We start from the raw sequence: 20,269 nt of genomic DNA, 5'->3' as shown, positions 1-20,269 counted from the left end.
GTGTGACCAGTTATCTTTTATGGTAGGGAAAAAACAAATTTTCTGAGCAGCAATTCTATTATTTATTCTCAGAAACCATCAGCCAGTGTATAGTCTTATGATAAAAAAAATAAAAATCTGGTTTTATTTAATTATGGGAGAAATGCACATCTTGGAAAGCACTACTAAATGCCACACTAAGGTTATGTGTACACTGGTTTGGCAGATAATAAGCCAGTACAAAATGATTGTAAATATACCTTGGCTGCAAAACATTTGTTTTGTACTAAAAAGAAGAGATTTCAGAATTGAAACTTCTTGATTAGTGTCAGTGGGTCTGTTTTCACATTGCCTTGTTTTCCTTCTAGCTGGCTCCTGTATAATAAACGACAGAAATGAAAGTGTAATTAAGAGGGAGTTAATATGGTATATGTTGGAGCCACTTACCTATTTCTTAGTGCCTGCCAAGTGGTGTCTCCTTTTGTGGTACTACTTCTCATCTAATAACAAGATCTCACTCATCATTTCAGTGAGTCTTTTAAAGCAGGACACATTAAGGAAATGAATCAATATCTTATATTTGCAGAAAGGAGTATGTTTAAAAGTGCCTTTGATTCAGAGATAAAAGATTGATGCACACAGATTTACTATGCCTTTAACACCAGTCCCCAGTAACAAACCCTGAATAAGGTAGGGTCTTATCTGAACGTAGCGACAACCCTGAACTCAGGGAATAAAACAAACAAACAAACAAATAGACCATTCACTATACATTTTATTTCACTCCTTCAACATTTCTGTTTCTACCAAGCTCTGAAATGACTGCTCTATAATAATTTTCAGGAGGATAGTTTTCAAATTTTATACATCTGTCCAACTTACATCCATAGGGTCTTGCTGTAAGTACACTGACACCCCCCTATGTGGAAATGAGTCCCCTCCCAACACATTGCTGTTAATAAGCCTTTCTGATTAAATAAAACAGTGAGAAGCTTTAATGTGGTTTCAGGAGACGGAGGTAGAATTGGTGATTAATTAACTGCTACTCTTGGGAGGTATGAGCTAAGGACAGTGATTGCTGGTCTAGCCAGAGCAATAGGAATGGCCATAATTAGACTTGTTTTTTATTGGCTCATAAAGTAACTCCAAGTATGATTCAGAATGCATTTTAAACTCATCAAATTACCTCAGAATTAATGAGCCATTCAATTTAACACAATTATCTGCTCAGTGCCTTCTTTTTGAAAGATACTGAGATATTCATGGAGAATACAAAGGTGAATAAGATATACATTGTGCCCTCTAACTTTGTAGTTTAGCATGTGATTTTTTTTTTTAAATAAGGTAAACATGTAATAGTTATATGCTGATATTTGAAGGCATTAGCCAGTAGATACCAGATATTTATGCCCATCAGTTGATTTAAGACATTAACATTCTAGCTTCTTTGAATATAGCAGCCTGGAAACTGCATCAGAAAGCTATCCTGTAGATGACTTTACTGTCTTCCTTTTAAGAGACGGTTACTGTTCAATTTAAAATAATGGAAGAATAAATTGTCATTTCCTTATGCGTGTACTGTTTCATAGCATAATTAACAACCAACCCTCCATTAATAATAACTTGACTACATTAATAGCAGACATTTTGTCTGCATTTCCTACAATGAAATTTTATTCACTTGAGTTCACATCAATTTATGTTCTTTTACACCTGCCATGTGCTCCTCTTCGTCCTCCCCCATGCATGTGTGGTTAGTAGAGTTTGTGTGCACCAAAGTCCCCATCGAAGTGTTGCATATGTACCCAACAGCTTATTAAGAGTTAGTGCCTGTTGTCAGAAAGCTAGTATAATATCCTCCTGAATTTTTTGTTTGTATGTTTCCTCAGTTGTGAAGTCATTCGACCCTAGAATGGTAAATTAGAACAAAACTGTTCATCTCCCAAGACTATGTCAGGCCATCAATGATGCTAATAGAATCAATGTTATTTCACTAATATTAGCTAGCATTAGTTCTATAGGATAAGACCACAGAGGCATAATACTCAAAATACATTATTCTTACCCTGTACAAAGCACTACTCTGTAGAACTCATCCAATCTCATATATTAACATCTACGTTTTATTGAAATCAACTCTACTTGGAGAAGTTGTAAAGAACTAAAACCAGTGGGTAGGCTTTCTAGAATGATATTTTTCCTCCCCCAATTGTGGTGGTTGCATGTATATGTGTGTTCATGAGAATGCTTGTATAATAAAAGTAGACTATTTCAATATTTTTAACATGTATAATTTAGCGGGATTACTTTCATGTGCAACCTTCACCTCTTAGCCATTTCCAAATATATGGATCAACCTTAACTCACTGCCTACTTTTGCTTAATACTGGAAAAATTTTTTTTAAAAAATTCCCAGTAATAATATGCTAGCTATCTCTGTGTAGAAGTTGGATAACTAACTCTCCAGGATATTTTAGTGAGAGGCAGTCTCGTCTTGGGAAGCAGGTGAGATTTGATGATCCGTCTTAAAGTGGCTCCTGACTCTCAGTCTGATAGGTGTTTGATTTTGTGATTTGGTTACTGAGTAGATTTGTGACTTACAGTTTTTAATTGAAATTGTTTGTTTTACAGTTTCATTTGCAGCAATATAATTGTTTTCCTTATAATTTAGGACTAACATAGTCTGTTTGTGAAAAAGCTTTTAAGAGCCTGAAACAGGGCAGTGTAAAGCATGACTAGGGTTTGGTATAATTACCTACACAAAGAAATATTATGCAATTTCCCAGAGTATGTCCCCAGAGTGAGTGTCGGTATTTGTTCCATTTCATTCCCTAACTCTGGAATCATATCAGGGGTGATGGGGAGAATAATTTTGAAATAAATTTAAGCAGAGAATAGAGTTTGCAAAGTCTTATTAAGTTTGCTAAGATGAACTTGAGCAAATACAAACTATTAGTATACTCCTGTGAAAACCAGCATGCAGATAGCAAAAGGTCCTTGAAATGACTTATTAAAAGCCAGGCTCCCAGGATGCTCCTTTGATGCAATGATGGTCAAATTTCATCTCATACCCTTTGGGCTTGCTCATGGGAAGGGCCAGTCTTTGGAAAAAGATAGCATACTTGGAAAGGTGAGGGAGAATCAGCAAAAGAGAGGAAAAGAATCAATAAGGTGAATTCGCCCAGTAACAGTATTAGAGAGGATGAGGATGGCACAAGGTAAGGCAAGGTACAGATCTGTTATTCATCGAGTCAGTCATGTTGATGGCATTTATTAACAACAGTGGTTGTAAAATAATAACGTTTACCTTCATAGTGCCTTTCCTCCCTTTTTTCTATGATTAGTATGTTAGTGTCCCTCAATGAATAGTCATTGAAGAAAAAAATATGACATAGGAAAATGAAAAATAAAACAATGGATATAAGATAACAAAATCTTCTCCCATGAGAGTTAAACATACAGTGAAGCTTAAATGTGTCAGTGTTTCAGAATAAGATAAGCTTTTGTTTTCATCCTATTTCCTGTTAGGTTTGATAGAGAGATGTATTCAGTCCTTGTAGTTATTTGCTTAGGTATAAATAGTTAACTTCCTTATGGTTTTTTTGAATTGTGTTTTTTCACAAAATTTTCAGAGCGGTTGAGTTTTCATGCTTTCATTCCCCTTTCCCTCCCCACATCCACTTAGCTGTGAACCTCTTGTTCCAGATTGTTGTCATACATATAAGGTCTAATGATACATTGATCTCTTGACAGTTCTCCCTCTACCTATTCCAGTGTAGGGCTCATTATCTCTATCCACTCTTTTCCTGTTCTCTCCTCAACCCTTCCACATCAATCCTCTGTGATGACAGTGCTGTTATGCAGTATTTGTCCTTTTGTGAATGATATATTTCACTCAGCATAATGTCTTCCAGTTTCACCCATGTTGCATGGTGTTTTATGATCAGTGGTGCACACTGTTCCACTCTGCATATGCCACAGTTTTTCTATCCATTCATTTGTTGATGGGCACTTGGGCTGCTTCCATCTCTTTGCTATTGCAAACTTATATGCATACATCTGTTTACATCATGGCTCTGGTTGGTTTTTGTTTTGTTTTGTGTTTTGTTGTTGTTTTTTGTTTTTATTTTTGTTTGTTTTAAGTACCATCGAGTTGCCCTATGTACAGTAGCCCTGAGTCTGCTCCATCATGAGCCAGTTTCTGACACACTGAACCCCATTACCACAGTTACTGTGTCATTTTATCTCTCTGGGCTCTCCCTCTCCTGTACTATCTCTCCACCCTTGTAAGCATAATGTTCTATGAGGATGGGTCCTTCCTGCCTAAAGTATATGAGACAGAGCTTCAAAATCCTCGCGCCCAAGGAGCAGCTTGCTTTCACCTTCTTCAGTGAGGTCAGTGTAGGCCTCTTAGTGGTCCGTGATATGTTCAGTACTCTTCTCCAGCACCACAACCTAAAGGCATTGATTCTTCTGTCAAACTTTCTCATTGTTCAGCTCTGATGCATAGCAGTAATTGTGAAGACCATGGGCTAAATCAGATGCACCTTGGTTTCTACACTCATTGCTTTTTTAGCAATTTGGAGAGGTCCTTGACAGCAGATTTTCCTAATGTAGTTCATCTGCTGGTGTCAAGAATGTTGATTTTGGAGCCAAGCAAGCTGAACTTTAACAACCTCAATCTCTTTGCCATCTATCATGGTCCTGCCAGTTGGCTCAGTAGTGAGAATCTTGATCTTCCTGATATTGAGCTTAAATCCACATTGAAGACTAACTGCCTTCTGCAGCAAGCAGTCACTTCTCAACAAGCAAGGTGTGTCACCTGCATAACACAGGTTGCTGAAGAGTCTTCCTCCAATCTTGATGCCACATTCGTCCTCATAAAGTCCAACGTCCTGAATGATCTGTTCTGCTTACAGATTGAAAAGGTATGGAGACAGGGTGCTTCCCTGATGCATTCCATTCCTGATTTTGAACCACGCAGTGTTTCATTAGGGTATTTTATATTTCCAGTAGTGAAATTGCTGAGTAAAGTGGTATTTCTGTTCCCAACTTTTTGAGAAAGTGCCAAGTTACTTCCCATAATGGTTGTACCATTTTACATTCCCACCAGCATTGTCTCTCCAAAGTTCCAGTCTCTCCAAGGACAGCTTCATCGTGAATCCTTAATATATCATATATTTCCTCTGAATGATTAAAGGCTGGGCACTCTTGTTATTCTAATTTTTTTAGACTTTTCAGTCTTCCTCCTTTTACCATTCTCTTTCCAATTTATTTCCAGACTTGGTAATAATATTATTCTCTCAGAAAGATTTGTGCAGTGAGAGTACTAAGGGGTAAAAATGGAGTAAAAGAGCATCTGATCTTTAATTCAACATATTACCCATTTTGAAATCGAATGTTACAGATGTTATCTCTAACAACTTAATGTTTGATAAGGTGATGATTTTGTTTTTTAAAAAATGGAATCTTTTCATATTCATATGCTGGATTTTGTGTTGGTACAGCAGTCTCTGGAACTTTCTCATCTAGGTTGCTAATGCAACTTAAAAGTAAATATGGTAAAGAATTTCTGTGCTCCCCTTGGCCCAGCATCCTCAACCTCTGTAATCCCTCCCAGGCACAGATGGACCAAACTGATCATTGTCTCTGCAGTGCCCTCCACGGGCTTGGCTCTTGGCAACCATGCAATGAGGGTTTATGAATTGAAAATCCACATCTTAAAAAACGAATTTTAAAATAAGCTGCTATTTTCTTTTCTAGAAAATAGCTTGAGATTGCAGTTTCAAGGAACTTTGCAGCTGGAAAGAAAAATGACAAGTTTCTCTTTCAATGTCTTATTTAATAGGAAATTTTTAGAGTGTTAGTAAAGAATTTTCAAAACCACAGCTAGCTCTTCACCAAATCTTTTGAAGCTTTTCACTCTTTGGTGTTCAGATTTTGTTTTATATATTTTAAAGCAATGATACAGTATCTGTAGTAATATATTTAAATATTTGACTAGTATTTCATAAGAAAACTGTATGAATAGTTACACAGTCAGACAAAGAGACATCATTTAACAGCTCTAGCCCTGAAATTACAGCCAAATGAATTCCATTGTAGTTTGTCACCAAATTACTATGAGAAGCCTTTGAATTTTCAGACTTGTGGTTTTCAGGTTGTTGGACCTACATTACTTTCTTTCATTATCTCATGCATTCTGTAGTTGCTTAATGACTGATCACACTATCTCTAATTTCAGGTGGTTATGTATAAATTTATTCCCCCTTCTCAGAAAAAATTAAAAAATACCTATCTATATGAACAGAGTTTTGGATAATTTTTTTTTTTGAACAGTGCCTTATTTAAACTAGCTTCTCTGAAGTAGATTCTGGCTCTGGGTGACCCTACATGTGCATATGAATTGCTCTGTAAGGATTTTCAAGGCTGTAGCCTGTTGGAAAGGAGGCTTGGTGGCCATCTAGAGAGTCTACTAACCCAAATCCCAGGGTTTCAAATCCACTAGCAGCTTCTTGGGAGAAAAGATGAGTTGTATCTTCCTGCTAAGATTTATAGCCTTTGCAACTTGATAGAATGTCCATGTGAGTTGAAACTGACTAGATGGCAGTGAGTTTTTAGCTGTTGGGTGCAGATTACAAGTCCTCTGTGATAGATATCTGTGTCGTTGCAGCCTTTTTACAAATAAGAGAAGGGACACCAAGGTGTGAAAAGACTCATAAGACGCAAACACAAGTCTGTACGTACACCTTCTTGTGGCAAACTTATTTTCATGTAAATAACATCTGACATAAAGAAGGAGAATTTTGGTTTATGTGTATCTACCATTTAACATGTGGGGCTCTGGTGGTGTGGTTCATAGAAAATTGTGCTGCTAACCCAAAGGGCACACCACTCTGCTGCTTCATATTCACCAGTGACTCCTCAGGAGAAAGATCGACAATCTCCTTGCGTGCAATTTCCAGTCTCTTAAACCTGGGTCAAGTTCAAAGGGTCATGAGTTGGAACGAACTCAGCAGCAATGAGTTTGAATTTTGAGAATTGAACAAGTAATTTATATTCCCTAAAACTTTTTCTTTATTTGAATCACCCATGTTCTTTTGGCAGAAATGGACTCAGTTAAATAAAGTCTGATGTTTACTTTGATGAGTTTTTAAAGCCTATATAATGTAAACATTTAAACTAATTTCTGGCATACATAAAATAAGAATTGTTTCGTTTTGTTTTCATTTTAATCACTTAGATGTGCCTGGCATCAGAAGGGGTGAAAATAGAAGATTCAAAGCCAACAAAAACAAAAGAATCAGACAGTGGAAGAATGAAAGATCTGGCGATGGGAAAGGAGGAAAGGGAAATAAAAGTAGAGAAAGCAGATGAAGCCAATGTACCGAAGGATGCAGAATTTGAGAAGTTGGCGAAGGAAAATGTGAGAGATGCTAAGGAGTTAAGACATTTTGAGGAGCTGCAAGTGGACGATACAATAGATATACAAATGGAAAATCCCAAAGAAATAAAAAAGGAAGAGTTAGAAGAGGAACAAAAGTGTAGTCCTTTTTCTGATTTTTCTTACTCTGCCAGCAGCAAGATAATAATAAGTGATGTTCCCAGTCGAAAAGATCACATGTGCCATCCCCATGGAATTATGTTCATCGAGGACCCCACAGCATTAAACAAACCTGAAAAGCTAAAAAAGAAGAAGAAGAAAAGCAAAGTGGATCGACATGGAAGTGATAAATCCACACCGAGGAAGACTTGCAAGAAGAGGCAGTCTTCAGAGTCTGATATCGAGAGTGTGATGTACACCATTGAAGCCGTCGCTAAGGGAGACTGGGGCATCGAGAAGCTGGGAGAAGCCTCTCACAAGAAGGTTCGTACATCTGCAAGTGGCAAGGGAAGCCTTCTGGATGCCAAGCCACCAAAGAAAAAAGTGAAATCAAGAGAGAAGAAGATGTCCAAGGAGAAATTCCCAGACACTACCAAAGAGTCAAGACCTTCAGACATTAGTCTTTCTGCTAGCAAGAACATTTCTGGTGAGGTGCCAGAGGGTATAAAAGCAGAACCATTGACCCCCACGGAGGATGCACTACCAACCAGCCTATCGGGACACACCAAACCTGAGGACAGTGAGTGCCACAGGAAAATAGAGACTTGTGGCTCCCGGAAATCCGAGAGGTCATGCAAAGGTGCTCTTTATAAAACCCTGGTGTCTGAGGGCATGCTCACCTCTCTGCGAGCTAATGTTGACAGAGGTAAGTGACTTTTGCATATCTGCCAGCAAAGGGAAGGCAAAGACCAAGCCAAATTTCTTTCTTTTTTTTTTCCACATTTATTATAAGAACAGCCATGAAGAGCAATAAGGTATAAATATAATAAATTAGTATGGTTCTTTATAGATGATGTCAATTTGTCATTAAAATTATTCTGGAATAATTATTATTATTTTTCTAAGTTGTTATGTGCTGTTGGGTTGCTTGTGACTCATAGCGAGCCTGTGTACAACAGCTCTAAAGCCTGCTCTGTCCTGAGTCAGTCTCACTGACTCTGCCACACTTCCGCTCATTGCCCCAGTTACTGTATCAATTCAACTCATCTGGGGTCTTCCTCACCTGCAGTGTCTCTCCACCCTTCCAAGCATGATGTCCTTCTCTAAGGACTGATCCATCTTGGTCACATACTCAAAGTGTGTGAGATGGAGCTTCAAAATCCAAGCCTCCAAGGAGGAACTTGGCTTCACCCTCTCCAAAACAGACCTATTTGTAGTTCTTCGGGAGTAGATATTCAAGATAAATAAAACTTTTAAGTGATACAGGTTTGTATTTGTTTTCAAAGATTAGTGTTAAATGGTTCGTGCTCTTAGTTTGACTTTTAAAACTGGTAGAAGTAATTTCTTGCATGAGAGTCATAGATTGAACAAGCCCAGGATGAAGATATTTAATATATTATTCTCCAGGGATATCATTCCAGTAAAGTCTGAGTCTGCACAGTTAATAGTGCTCCCCAGCAAAAGTCTCACAGTTTAGTTTTATTCTTAAATGGAAAAACTAGTTATTATTATTTTTGTCTCTGAAGTCACCCAGGACATGTTGTGTCATAACTAGAGAGATGACCTCAGGGGTTGCAAGTAAATTTTTTGTACGTTTCATTATTAATATGATTCAACATGACTCTCTCGGGAAGGATTCTGAAATAGTTATAACTGAATTCTGTAAATGAAACCTAGTGGGGGTGGGGGGCTTAAGGTCATTTGTGAAGTACACATTATGATCACCCACCAACCCCCAAAACGCCAAGCACGTTCATTCTCTTGAATTTCTTTAGGGAAACGAAGCTCAGGAAAAGGAAACTCCTCTGATCATGAAGGGTGTTGGAATGATGACAGCTGGGTGTTTAACCAGTCTGGGACCAGTGGGAACAAAAAGTTCAAGAAGACCAAGACTAAGGAAGATTCTCTCCTTGGGTAAGTACCTGTGAGCACAGGCAGCTAGATTGAACAGACTCCAAGTTTGCTAGCATCTTGAAGGTAAAAACCTAAGTCAGATGCTGCTTTATTGAAAATTCTCAGCACTTACTGCGTTCTTGCACACTACAAAATATACAAATAGAGTTTTCCTCCTGGTTCCTGGTATGCGAGACAAAACAACATTGTAGATCTTTGTTCACTATGTGTTAATTATGTAACATTATAATGCATTTAAAATCTCCAATATATCTTTTTCCATCTGAAGCTAAAGTTTACTTCTTGCCCATTTCATGTACTGTATGTACTTCATTAAATATTTCTAAACTCATGTACCTGTTTGTAAAATAATATGACATCTGAAGAGTTTGGAAAATATACATATGTTTCTTTGTAACCTCATTTTCTTTAAATATTGTTATTTTCTTCATGCTAAAATAAGGGGAGAAAAAGTGAATTGACTTACCTCCCAGCATAGACTTGAACTAATGTATTGCAATGCAGTATTAAGTAATACTGTACATTTAAGATTATTTCATTTTTAACACTATACAAAAGATCCATTATGCTTATCTTACCACGATATGAAGTATTTTGTTAGTAATGTGGTGAATCTTTGTTAAGGAAAGTGCTTGCATATTCACTTAATACTGTTACTGAAATTATATGAGATTTCTCATTTCCCTAATTTGGAAAGACTGTAGTGTATAGAAATCAGTACATTTTTATATCCTTTTTATTTTTTATGGCTTAAATAAGTTGTACCTTAGTTCTCAAATGACATCTGTGCTTGAAGTTTAAAACTCTGCAAAAAGGGATTTTGCAGCAATTTATATAATGCAAACACATTGTTTAATTTTCTGACTGCTGTTTCTATGGGCATTAATTGTAGAGCCAAGTAAAATGAAATCCTTTACTACATCAATCTTTTGTCGACTTTAATGTTGCTTATTGTTTCAGTTGTGAGGATTTTTGTTTTATGTTGAGCTGTAACCCATAGGAAAACTGTAGTCTTTGATCTTTAGCAGTAAGTGTTGGAAAGCTGTCTTTGATTCCGCATTGTGGCACCTGCTTATTGCAGGATGCTAGTGAATCTTTTTCCAATCCTGATGCCACATTCTTCTCAGAGTTCATCTTCACAGCTTGCTTACTTAGTGTTAAAAAGCAAACATGTCATTGTAAGAATGAAGGTGTACTTGACACAACATGGTGTTTTCAGTCCCTTCATAAGCATGCAAAAGCTGAAGAAGGAAGACCAAATGAAAATTGATGTGTTTGAATTATGGAGTTGACAAAAAGTACTGAATATACCATGGACTGCCAACAAAGTGAACAAATCAGTCTTGGAAGACGTACAACTATAATGTTGTAAAAGTGAACATTCTAACTATACCTCTGCATTAATGGCTAGATTTCATCTCATGTGCTTTGACCATGCTGCCGGAAAAGACCAGTCCTCTAGAAACTTTATGCTTGGTAAAGTAGAGAGTTACTGAAAAAGATGACAAACTCTCGATGAAAATGGATTGACACAATGGCTATGGCTGGATTCAAACACAGCCGTGGTTGTGAGGATGGCATAAGGCCAAGCAGAGTTTTGTTCTGTTGTACATAAGGCTGCCATTAGTTGGAACTGACTTGACAGTACCTAACAACATATTTTTTCATAAGTGTGTTTAAAAGTATGCAAATGGTATGCATTAGGTGTATTGTGTTTGATTTATTCATACATATTTGCATGTCTTTTTGTAGAATAATATAATTTTTTTTCCCTTGGAGCTTACAGAGTTTTAAAATCTGTTGACTTCTAAGGCCCGAGGGTATCACACAGAATGGGAGGGAGGACATTTTCCTCCCATAATGATGGTTCCTTGAGAGTATTTATATTCAGATGACATAACTTTATACATTTCCTCTTCCCTAATATTTTGAAAAATCCAAAGTAGTCTGATAGTTTTGCTTATAGTTTGCTTAAACAATGACATGAAAGTCACATTTATCATTGTGTAATAACACTTTAAAATGTAGAGTTTGCCTATTAAGAAAAAAAGCATCTGTGTCCACAGTGTCTTCTAGACAAACTGCCAATGTTGTGTTGGTCTCCATGCCAAGAGAGTGGCAATTTTGTTGGTAGGCAGTCTGAATTCCCAAGGATCACAGGAGGCATTAAAAGCTGCCCCACAAATAGTTCCCCAACACTTTCTTTAGTAACTGCAGACTCTGTGTGTGAGAGAGAAGGGCTTATTACCAACCTTCTTTGAGAAAAAGAAATGTAAAACAATCTTTTAAGTTTCTCCTGACCCCAGGTGCTGTGGTCAGAAAGCACTTTGTTAAAAGTATGTGGTACTACTACTACTACTTATTGCTCTGAAAGGAATGACAACAGGAGGTTCTGGATGGGCTGAAATTAAAATATGGAACAAAACCCAAGGTCTAAAATAAGTTCACGTTTACTGGTCAAACCAGTGAGACTGTGGTTCCTAGGCACCACTCACTGACCTTATCCCCAAATGATAGCAGTAACAGCTGAGAGGCACGCACAACTTAGAACTGTCCATAGTACAAAATAAAAAAATGCCGTATTTGCTCAGAGATACAAAGCAAAGGAGAAGACAGGCAGGGATCAGAACAAAAGACGAGTAGAAACAGAGGAAGAATATAGAGAGGAAGACAATGAATGTCACAAAGCAAAATATTGAATGGGTAACCAATTTATTTTATAAATTTTTACTCACATCACAATAAAAAGGATAAACGTAAAAGCTGTCTCTGAGGAGTATGTCTGAATTTGATTTGTATTTTTAGTTTTTAAACCATTTCTGAGGAAGTCACATGTATGTAATTGACAGTATCATATTCTGCAGATTTAAACAAACAGTAAACCTCAGAGATCTTTTACACCTTTTTAAAAACCAGCCTGACTAGATTTTTTCAACATAGTATGGGAGCATTGAGAAAGGTCATTTTCTGTCAGTCTTCTCAGATTTCTAGATTAGCATTTGAAAACTGTTTTATATAAGAAAATGTGCTGTTTATTTGTTTACCTGTTTCTGTTAGCTGCTGTTGACTCATTTCCAAATCTCAGTGATTCTGTGTACAATAGAACCCAAAACTGCGCAAACTTAGTTAACTGTGGTTAATGGTGTTAATTCTCACTCATTGCCATAGAAGAAAGGGACTTGTAGCTGACTCTGCAGTGAGTTTTCAATGGCTGTACGTCACACAAGAGGAGACTGCCCATCTCTCTCCTGTGGAACCCTTGGTAAATTCTAACCCCCAGAGATCGTTTGAGTTAGCCTAACTCCCTATGGACTGTTCCCCTAGAACTACTGGGTGGCTTCCAGGTAAGATGGCAGGCTAGACAGTTCAGAACCTCTGCACCAAGGAAGACAATAGATAGGGAAGAGAATTTAAAACGAAAAGATAAGGAATTACTTCAAACAGAAGGAAAGGCTGAATGTACACATCAGATAAGGAGAATACAGAATTCCGAACCATAAACTGTGCAGTGTCATCATTAACGGCTTTCTCTGTAGCATGGAAGCCCACAATAGTCGCTACCTGATGATGTGAACAAGTACAGTCCACTTCTTGTCTTCAGTGCCCTACCCAACACCCTACCCACCAGAGATCAGGGGAGTGAATTCACCACCACCACGACTGCTCACCACGAGAACCAGCTCCACATGAAGCCACATCAGCAGCATCTTGCATCTGGAGACTGCAGTACTCATAGTTTTTTTCCTTGAGCCTTTGAACTGTGGCAAGCCTGGCCTACACTCAGCTCGCAGATCAGTGTGACCATCATCTCTGACTGACACCCATCCCCCTCACTGGATCCCTGACCTGCACACTCCGTCGTTACATAGTGGAGCAGTGCAGCCTCTGCAGATTGCTGCATCTGTGAACATTTCAAGTTGGCAATGACTGTCTCTTCTCATTAGCCATCTTTGATTGGGTACCTTGCCTGCACCAGTCCCTTAAACTGGCAAAGTCATGGTCTTTAGCCTCTAAGGCTAGCAGGTACTCTATCCCAGGCTGGGTGTGTTACCCCTAAATGGGAAGAAACACTGCGTGTAATCTGCCTCGGCCACCTCTCAGGAAAGCTAACATTCTGACCAGATGGACCCCAATGCCATTATTCTGCTGGGCTGTCAGATACACTGTCCTAGTCAAGACGGCTTGACTTTTTTTCCCCCCATAGTTTTCAGGGTATTGTTTTACAGTTTACTGTTGTTGGCATAGCACTTGTCTGTCAGTTTGCTATTTTGTGGTGTCTTATGTGTTGCTGCAATGTTCGAAGCTTTGTTACCAGTGTTTCAAAGACCAACAGAGTCATCCATGATGGAGAGGTTTCAGCAGCTCTTCCAAACTAAGAAACAGGACTAGATAAACCATCCACTTCTGAAATAATGGCCATTTGAAAGCTTTATGAATAGCAGAATAGTAATGTTCGAAATTGTCCAGGAAGATGAACTACTCAGCTTGGGATGCATTCAGAAGATGAGGAGAAACAGCTGCAAATATCCATTAGTAATGTGAAATGAATTGGAAAATTAGAAGTTGTCATAATGAAATGGAACAAAATGATTGACAATCCTAGGTATTAGTGAGCTATGACGCACTGGTGTTGATGATTTTGAATCAAACAGTCATATAATCTGCTATGCTGTCATTGACCAGTTGAAAAGGAACATTTCATGATCTATCTTAAAGTGTAATATTTTGAGGGATAGTATACTATTCCATATGCATACACAGAAAACCAATTAACCCACTATAATTCAAATTTAACAGCAATTATTAAAGCCAAAGATGGAGACATTGAGAATTTCTATTACTCTTTGCAGTCTGAACATGCAGTCAAGATGCATTGTAGTAATTGGTGTCTGGATTGCAAAAGTTGGAAACGAAGAAGGACTGGTAGCTAGAAAATACAATCTTGGTGACAGAAATGAGGCTGGAGGTCAGTTGATAGAATTTTGCACAATCAGTGATTTCTTTGTTGCTAATACTGTCTTACAGAAACATAAATGGTGACTTTACACATGGACCTGATGGGTCTACACAGGAATCAGATTTTTTGCCTACACTGTGGTAGGTTGGTGGAGAAGCTCATTATCAGCAATCAGAACACTAACAGTCTGACTATGGACTGCACCATCAATTATTTGTATGCAAGTTCAAATGTAATGCCAATTGACATATTCCAGCATTTGACATATTCTTGGAAGTGCTTACCAGGTTGTGCCAAGAAATCTGGAGGACAAGTACCTGACTGGAAGAGATCTATATTTATTCCTATTAAAAAAAGAAGTGATCGAAGAGAGTGCAGAAATTGTTGAACAATAGCACTAAGTATCACGCTCAAGCAAAATCCTGTTGAAGATTATATATAAAAAGTCCTCCAACAGTCCATTGACATAGAACTACCAGAAATACAAGCTGAATTAGAAGAGGCTGTGGCACTGGTCACATCCTTGCCAGTGTCATCTGGGTCTTTGTTGAAAGCAAAGTATACCAGAAGAATGTCTATCTGTGTTTCATTGACTATACAGACACTTGACCATGTGGATCACAACACATTGTGGCTATTGTTGGGATGAAGGAGAATCGCAGAACACCTGATTGTGTTCATGGGAAGCTTATACCTGGACCAGGAAGCAGTTATTAGAACAGAGCAAGGAAACACTTCATGGTTCACAATCAGAAAGGAGGGCATCAGGAATGTCTTTCTCCATATCTTTTTAGTCAATATGCAAAACAGATCATTTGGGAAGCTGTACTTTATGAAGATAAATGTGGCATCAGGATTGGAGGAAGACTCACCAACAACCTGGGTTATACAGATGACAAACTTGCTTCCTGAAACTGAGGAAGACATGAAGCTGCAGAAAGTCCAGGACTGTAGTGTTCAATATTAAATTAAAGCTCAATAAAGGAAACAACGATAGCACTAGACCAACTGGAAGCACTATGATAGAGAAGGGATAGAGATTATTAACAGTTTCCGCTTGCTCAGGTACATAATCAATACTCCTGACACCACTAGGTAAGAAATCCAAAGGCAAATCAAATTGCTTTGGGAAAAGCTGCTGTTAGGATCCTCTCCAGAGGGCTGGCGAGCAAGGATGTGAGCCTGGAGAATAAGGTGTACTTTATCCGGGCAGTGGTCTTTGCAATTACTTAATATGCATCAGTAGGCTGGAGAGTAAATAAGGATGACAGAAGAAGAATCAATGCCTTTGAGCTGCAGTGATGGAGAAGAGTATTGAACATATCATAGATTGCAAGAGAACAAACAGATCTGACCTAGAGAGAGTGAAACCAGATTGTTCCTTGGAGGCAAGGATTTTGAAGCTCCATCTCACATAATTTGTGCATGTTGCTGGGAGGGACAAGTTCCTGGAAAAGGACATCATGCTTAGAAGGGTGGAGGAACAACACAAGAGAAGTCTCCCCAGAAAGATAAGATGAATTGACAAGGTGGCTGGGTTAATGGAGTTTGATGTGTCAGAGACAGCGAGCTTGGCTTAGGACAGGGCAGGGTTCAGAGCTATTGTGTGTAGGGTCGTTATGATTCATAATGGACTTGATGGCAGTTAACAACAGCATCAACATGTCCAAAGTATATGAGACAAATTTTCACATACAGACGTTCAGGCAGTGATCTGAAGTTCAAAAAACCAAAAGAGAAGAACAAGTTTAACATTTCTCAGTGATTCTATAGGGAAAATACTGAGTTATGCAGGAATTAATTTCATTGTCCTTAGCAAAAAGACGACTGTGTGTGTGTGTGTGTGTGTGTGTGTGTGTTGTTAGATGCCGTTGAGTCAGAACTAACCCATTACCAATGCTGCAGAGGATTTTGAAAGGCAATCAAAGGGTAGGCTGTCTCTTCACATGCGATTTACTTCCTCTGAAAACCTGTTGAGGGTTCAGCTATGAGTCACCTCCAATTTCATGGCACGCATTAACAGCAAACTTACGGAATGTGAATATAGTCTGAATTTCTCTGATTAGTATCAACTAATTTTCCATCATTATAAACGTTTTCCTTAACTGAATGAGAAAAGAGGACTTTTAGGAGCACACCCCCATACAACTCCCCAATCCCATCCACCAGGAAGCGCTTGGATAGAGTTTGGGGATGACCCCTTTCTGTTGAAGATGTACATGGTCCTCTGTTCTACAACTCTCGTGTATGCCTCCAAAGCCAGAGCAGCTTCAGGCAGAAGTATGTGAAGACATCCCTTAGTTGGCAGTGTGACCTGTTAGCTTCATCTAAGGCAGTAGGCAAGGTTGTTTGCCTCTTCCCATTATGCTCTCCATTTTCCATCTTCTAAGCAGAGTGATTTTCCTGCAGCTCCTCCATCTGTCTGACTTGCATCTTTGTTAATAATTCTCATTAAATGAAAGTCAGCTGCCAGCCTTGGATCCAGCAGGCAAGCAGCCATTGCTTGAGAGCAGGCCATAGAGTCCATCCAAGCCAGTGCAAGGATTTCCTGTTTCCCAATTCTAATGGTGGACTTTCTAAATTCATTTGTGGTTTGAGTTAAAGCATTATTGCCTCTCTGCCAGTGTTGCTCATTGAGAACTAACAGGCTTGACTTTGCTCTCATTCAGTGTGTTATCCCATGCAGGTCAACCATCCAGAATTCTTTTCTAATAATGAAAAATTCTATTTGCTTTCTCTTTGGGTCTGTCTGTTTTTAATTAAAACTCTAGCCACTTTTGCAAAATCTGATCCTACAAAACATCAAACTAAGTTTATCTAAGCATACCAATTTAAGCATTTCTGGGTACATAGGGCTTAACATCCATAGTGCATTTTGTGAAATAGGATGTTAAGTGATTTGAGCATTGGGAGAACACCTGTATTCACCCGGCACTCCTGGGCCAGGGCCATCAGAGCTGCAGTGCTGTGCACATCAGGGGAGCTCCCACTAGAGACCCCATAGGTAAGCACCAAGCCCAATTCTGTATCAGCAGGTGGCCCAGAGAGCTCCTATTATGAACCCTTCACGTGATGGCTCTGTGGAGCTCTGCCAGGTTGTACCGACTTCTCTACTACATCAGCTTCTGACAAGGCCACCTCCCCCGTAAGAACATGCCTACTAAGGCAGCTCATCCTTGAGAGTATGCCTGGAGAAGGGACTGTGTTGTCCAAGAGCACCTGAGCCAGGTCTGTGGTGTTCAGAGTACGTAACCTTTCCATAGGAGCCCTACCATGCCAAGTAACTCTCAGAAATTAGACCTGCTAAGTTGAAGAAACTGAGAGGCGCTTGCTTACTCCTTCTCTCACTCACTGAGTAAGAACCAACTCCTAGTGACCCTCCAGTGGCTTTTTACGGATTGTAAATTGCACAGGAGGAGGAGATTACCTTTTTCTCATCGACCTGCTGTTGGATCCAAACCACTTACCATTGGGTTGGTAAAACAATCCCTAATTTGGGCCTGCATGTCATTTGGCATTTTCTGTGATGTTGCTACTTTTCTAATACCATCATATGTCATATGCGTTTACTGAGAAATCTTAAGATAAACATTTTAAAGCCTTTTCTGAAGATTTTTAAATTCTTTTATTCCCTCCTTGCACAGAATTAACTAATAGTGTTCTAATTTTCAGGGACACGGTTCTCTAGCAAACTGTCTTAAGATACATCACCTGTAATTTTCTGTTTAAGTATTTACTTCATGGGCTAATTGATTTTTCCCCCCCTCTTATCAGCTCAGCAAAGCTGGATGAAGAATTTGAAAAAAAATTCAACAGCCTTCCTCAATATAATCCTGTTACATTTGACCGGAAATATATACCTGTCCCAAGAAAAAAGAAGAAGACTGGGAGCATGTCCTCAGAACCAACTAAAACCAGCAAAGGTTAGATGTGTGTCCTCCCTTCCTGCTCCACGGTCAGAACCTCTCATCTGACTGTCTGCCTACTGTATGCATAGATAGGCACTTGGAATTCATATTGAGGCAGTAGGGGGTTAGAGTTTCAGGTTGCTTCTGAAGAATGTCTTAGACTCTGACTCCCTTCTTGCTGCCTTCCTACCTTCCTTCATGATTCTCAGCCTTGTCCTTTGGTGTCCCAGCTAGTGCATTTGCACCTAACTTTGTAGACAAACACTTCCACAAGCGTTGCACATGGTTTTCGACCTTCTCCTTTCAGAATTCTGGTTTTGGGTGCTGCACTTCTTTGGAGGATGCAGCGCACGCTGAGTCTTCTGGGCTAGCTTTCTGGGCCTGTGACGGGTTCTAATTACCTGATAAAAAGACTCATTCTTTACAAGCAGTTTGGACAAATGAGTGTAAAACTCCTCAGACTACTCTGATAATCTAGATAGAGTTTTGTTTTGCTAAACTTAAAAAAATTGTTTAGTATCTTAGTTTCAAGAATGTCTTTATAATCAAGAAAGCTTTAAAAATTATTAGCATCAGTTGAGCGATGCTCAGATTCAGCATGGATAATAACGAGGAGAGCTTAACATTGTTAAAGAGTATTTTCACTGGTCTCAAATACCAGGGCACTGTTGTCTCTTAATGGAGAAAAGATGCTAAATGTTCTGCTCTGCTTTGGAAAATTAAACATAATGAGGAACTGTCCTACCTAAATTATAATATTTCTCTCATTGTGAACAAACCATATTCTAATCTTGTATTAGATAGAGCTAAAGGTTATACTCTTTTGGTTTAATTGTAAGAAGTTGTACTGCCAACCCAAAGGCTTGTGGTTCAAATCCACTGGCTACTCCATGGGAGAGAGATGGACAGTCACCTCTCATGTGATTTCTTTTTTTACCTCTGAAACTCTCTGGAGAGTCAGCAATAAGTTGGTTCTGGCTGCACAGTACATAACAACAACAGCCAAGGTTGATGGGGGAAATGTCTCTCCAATTTTTCTATGCACTTGCAAAAGCCTTTATTGATTGAGTTGTCTCTCCCACAAGGTGTGGAAAGATGAAAATGGATGTGACAGAGCTTTAATTGCCTTCAGAATCAAAGTCTAAGCAGAATTTTATGGATGAATTCTTCTAAATATCACATACAAATGTCTGTAGACTCTATTCCAGCTGATGGTAACCCTATAGCACAGAGTAGAACCTAGGATTTCCAAGACGGTTGGTTTTCTTTTTGAGAGTAGACTGCCTCAGCTTGCATTTTGCACAGCAGCTGGTGGGTTCAGACAACCAACCTTTCCATTAAAAGCCAAGCAATTTTAATCATAACCATGGTTTCTTGCTTGTCAGCTGCTTCACATCAATTCAGATTCATCCCTTTGTTGTGTGCGTTTTAGATGGATGACTGATGGCTGGATCTCTTTTTTATTTTTAAAACTCAAACTCATTGCCACTGAGTCAGAAGCAACTCCTAACTGACCCTATAGTTTTCAGAGACTGGAAGTTTTTCCTCAGTTAAAATCTGTGTATTTGGACTGCCTGCCTCGAGGTTGGCGTTTCAGTTCCTTACCCACTAGGCCACCAGAGCTCCCTATCTATTTCTAAATGTATGCATATTTCTTTTTTAAAGAAAAAAATTTATTTAGCAATCTTAGATAATGATCATAAATGAGTATTAACTATCAATACAGTTTGTGAATTGAGATAATATCTCAAGTTTATGAGCTTGGGAAATTGTTAAAGATTTGAGTTCTGGAGAAACCTAAACCATTCTCTCTAGAGACCTAAAATCCCTTTATGCACAGAAATTGGTGTAACAGAGGGACACACCTAACAACAGCAGTCTCTAATAGGGAAGGGACACTTTGAATTCCTCAAAACAGAAGGCAGAAGAAGTCACTGTTCCTGATTAAAGGGAGGGAAGCACAAAACA

At 38.7% G+C, this 20,269-nt stretch overlaps 1 protein-coding gene across 2 annotated transcripts in view; it reads left to right on the top strand.

Annotated features, from left to right (window-relative positions):
- Positions 1–20,269, top strand: part of BBX (bobby sox homolog (Drosophila)) — a 341,982-nt gene that overhangs the window by 289,491 nt on the left and 32,222 nt on the right. For both annotated transcript variants that reach the window (XM_006889997.1, XM_006889998.1), the window contains exons 11-13: positions 7,223–8,228; positions 9,298–9,436; positions 18,168–18,316. In XM_006889997.1, coding sequence (XP_006890059.1) covers positions 7,223–8,228; positions 9,298–9,436; positions 18,168–18,316 — 1,294 coding nt within the window. The remainder of the gene's footprint in view (positions 1–7,222; positions 8,229–9,297; positions 9,437–18,167; positions 18,317–20,269) is intronic.

This window comes from Elephantulus edwardii, unplaced genomic scaffold (assembly GCF_000299155.1).
Source record: "Elephantulus edwardii isolate Elephantulus edwardi_28Jun2011 unplaced genomic scaffold, EleEdw1.0 scaffold00085, whole genome shotgun sequence".
Classification (NCBI taxonomy): domain Eukaryota; kingdom Metazoa; phylum Chordata; class Mammalia; order Macroscelidea; family Macroscelididae; genus Elephantulus; species Elephantulus edwardii.
Note: the sequence above shows the minus strand (reverse complement) of the source record. Positions and strands in the feature narration are given on the sequence as shown.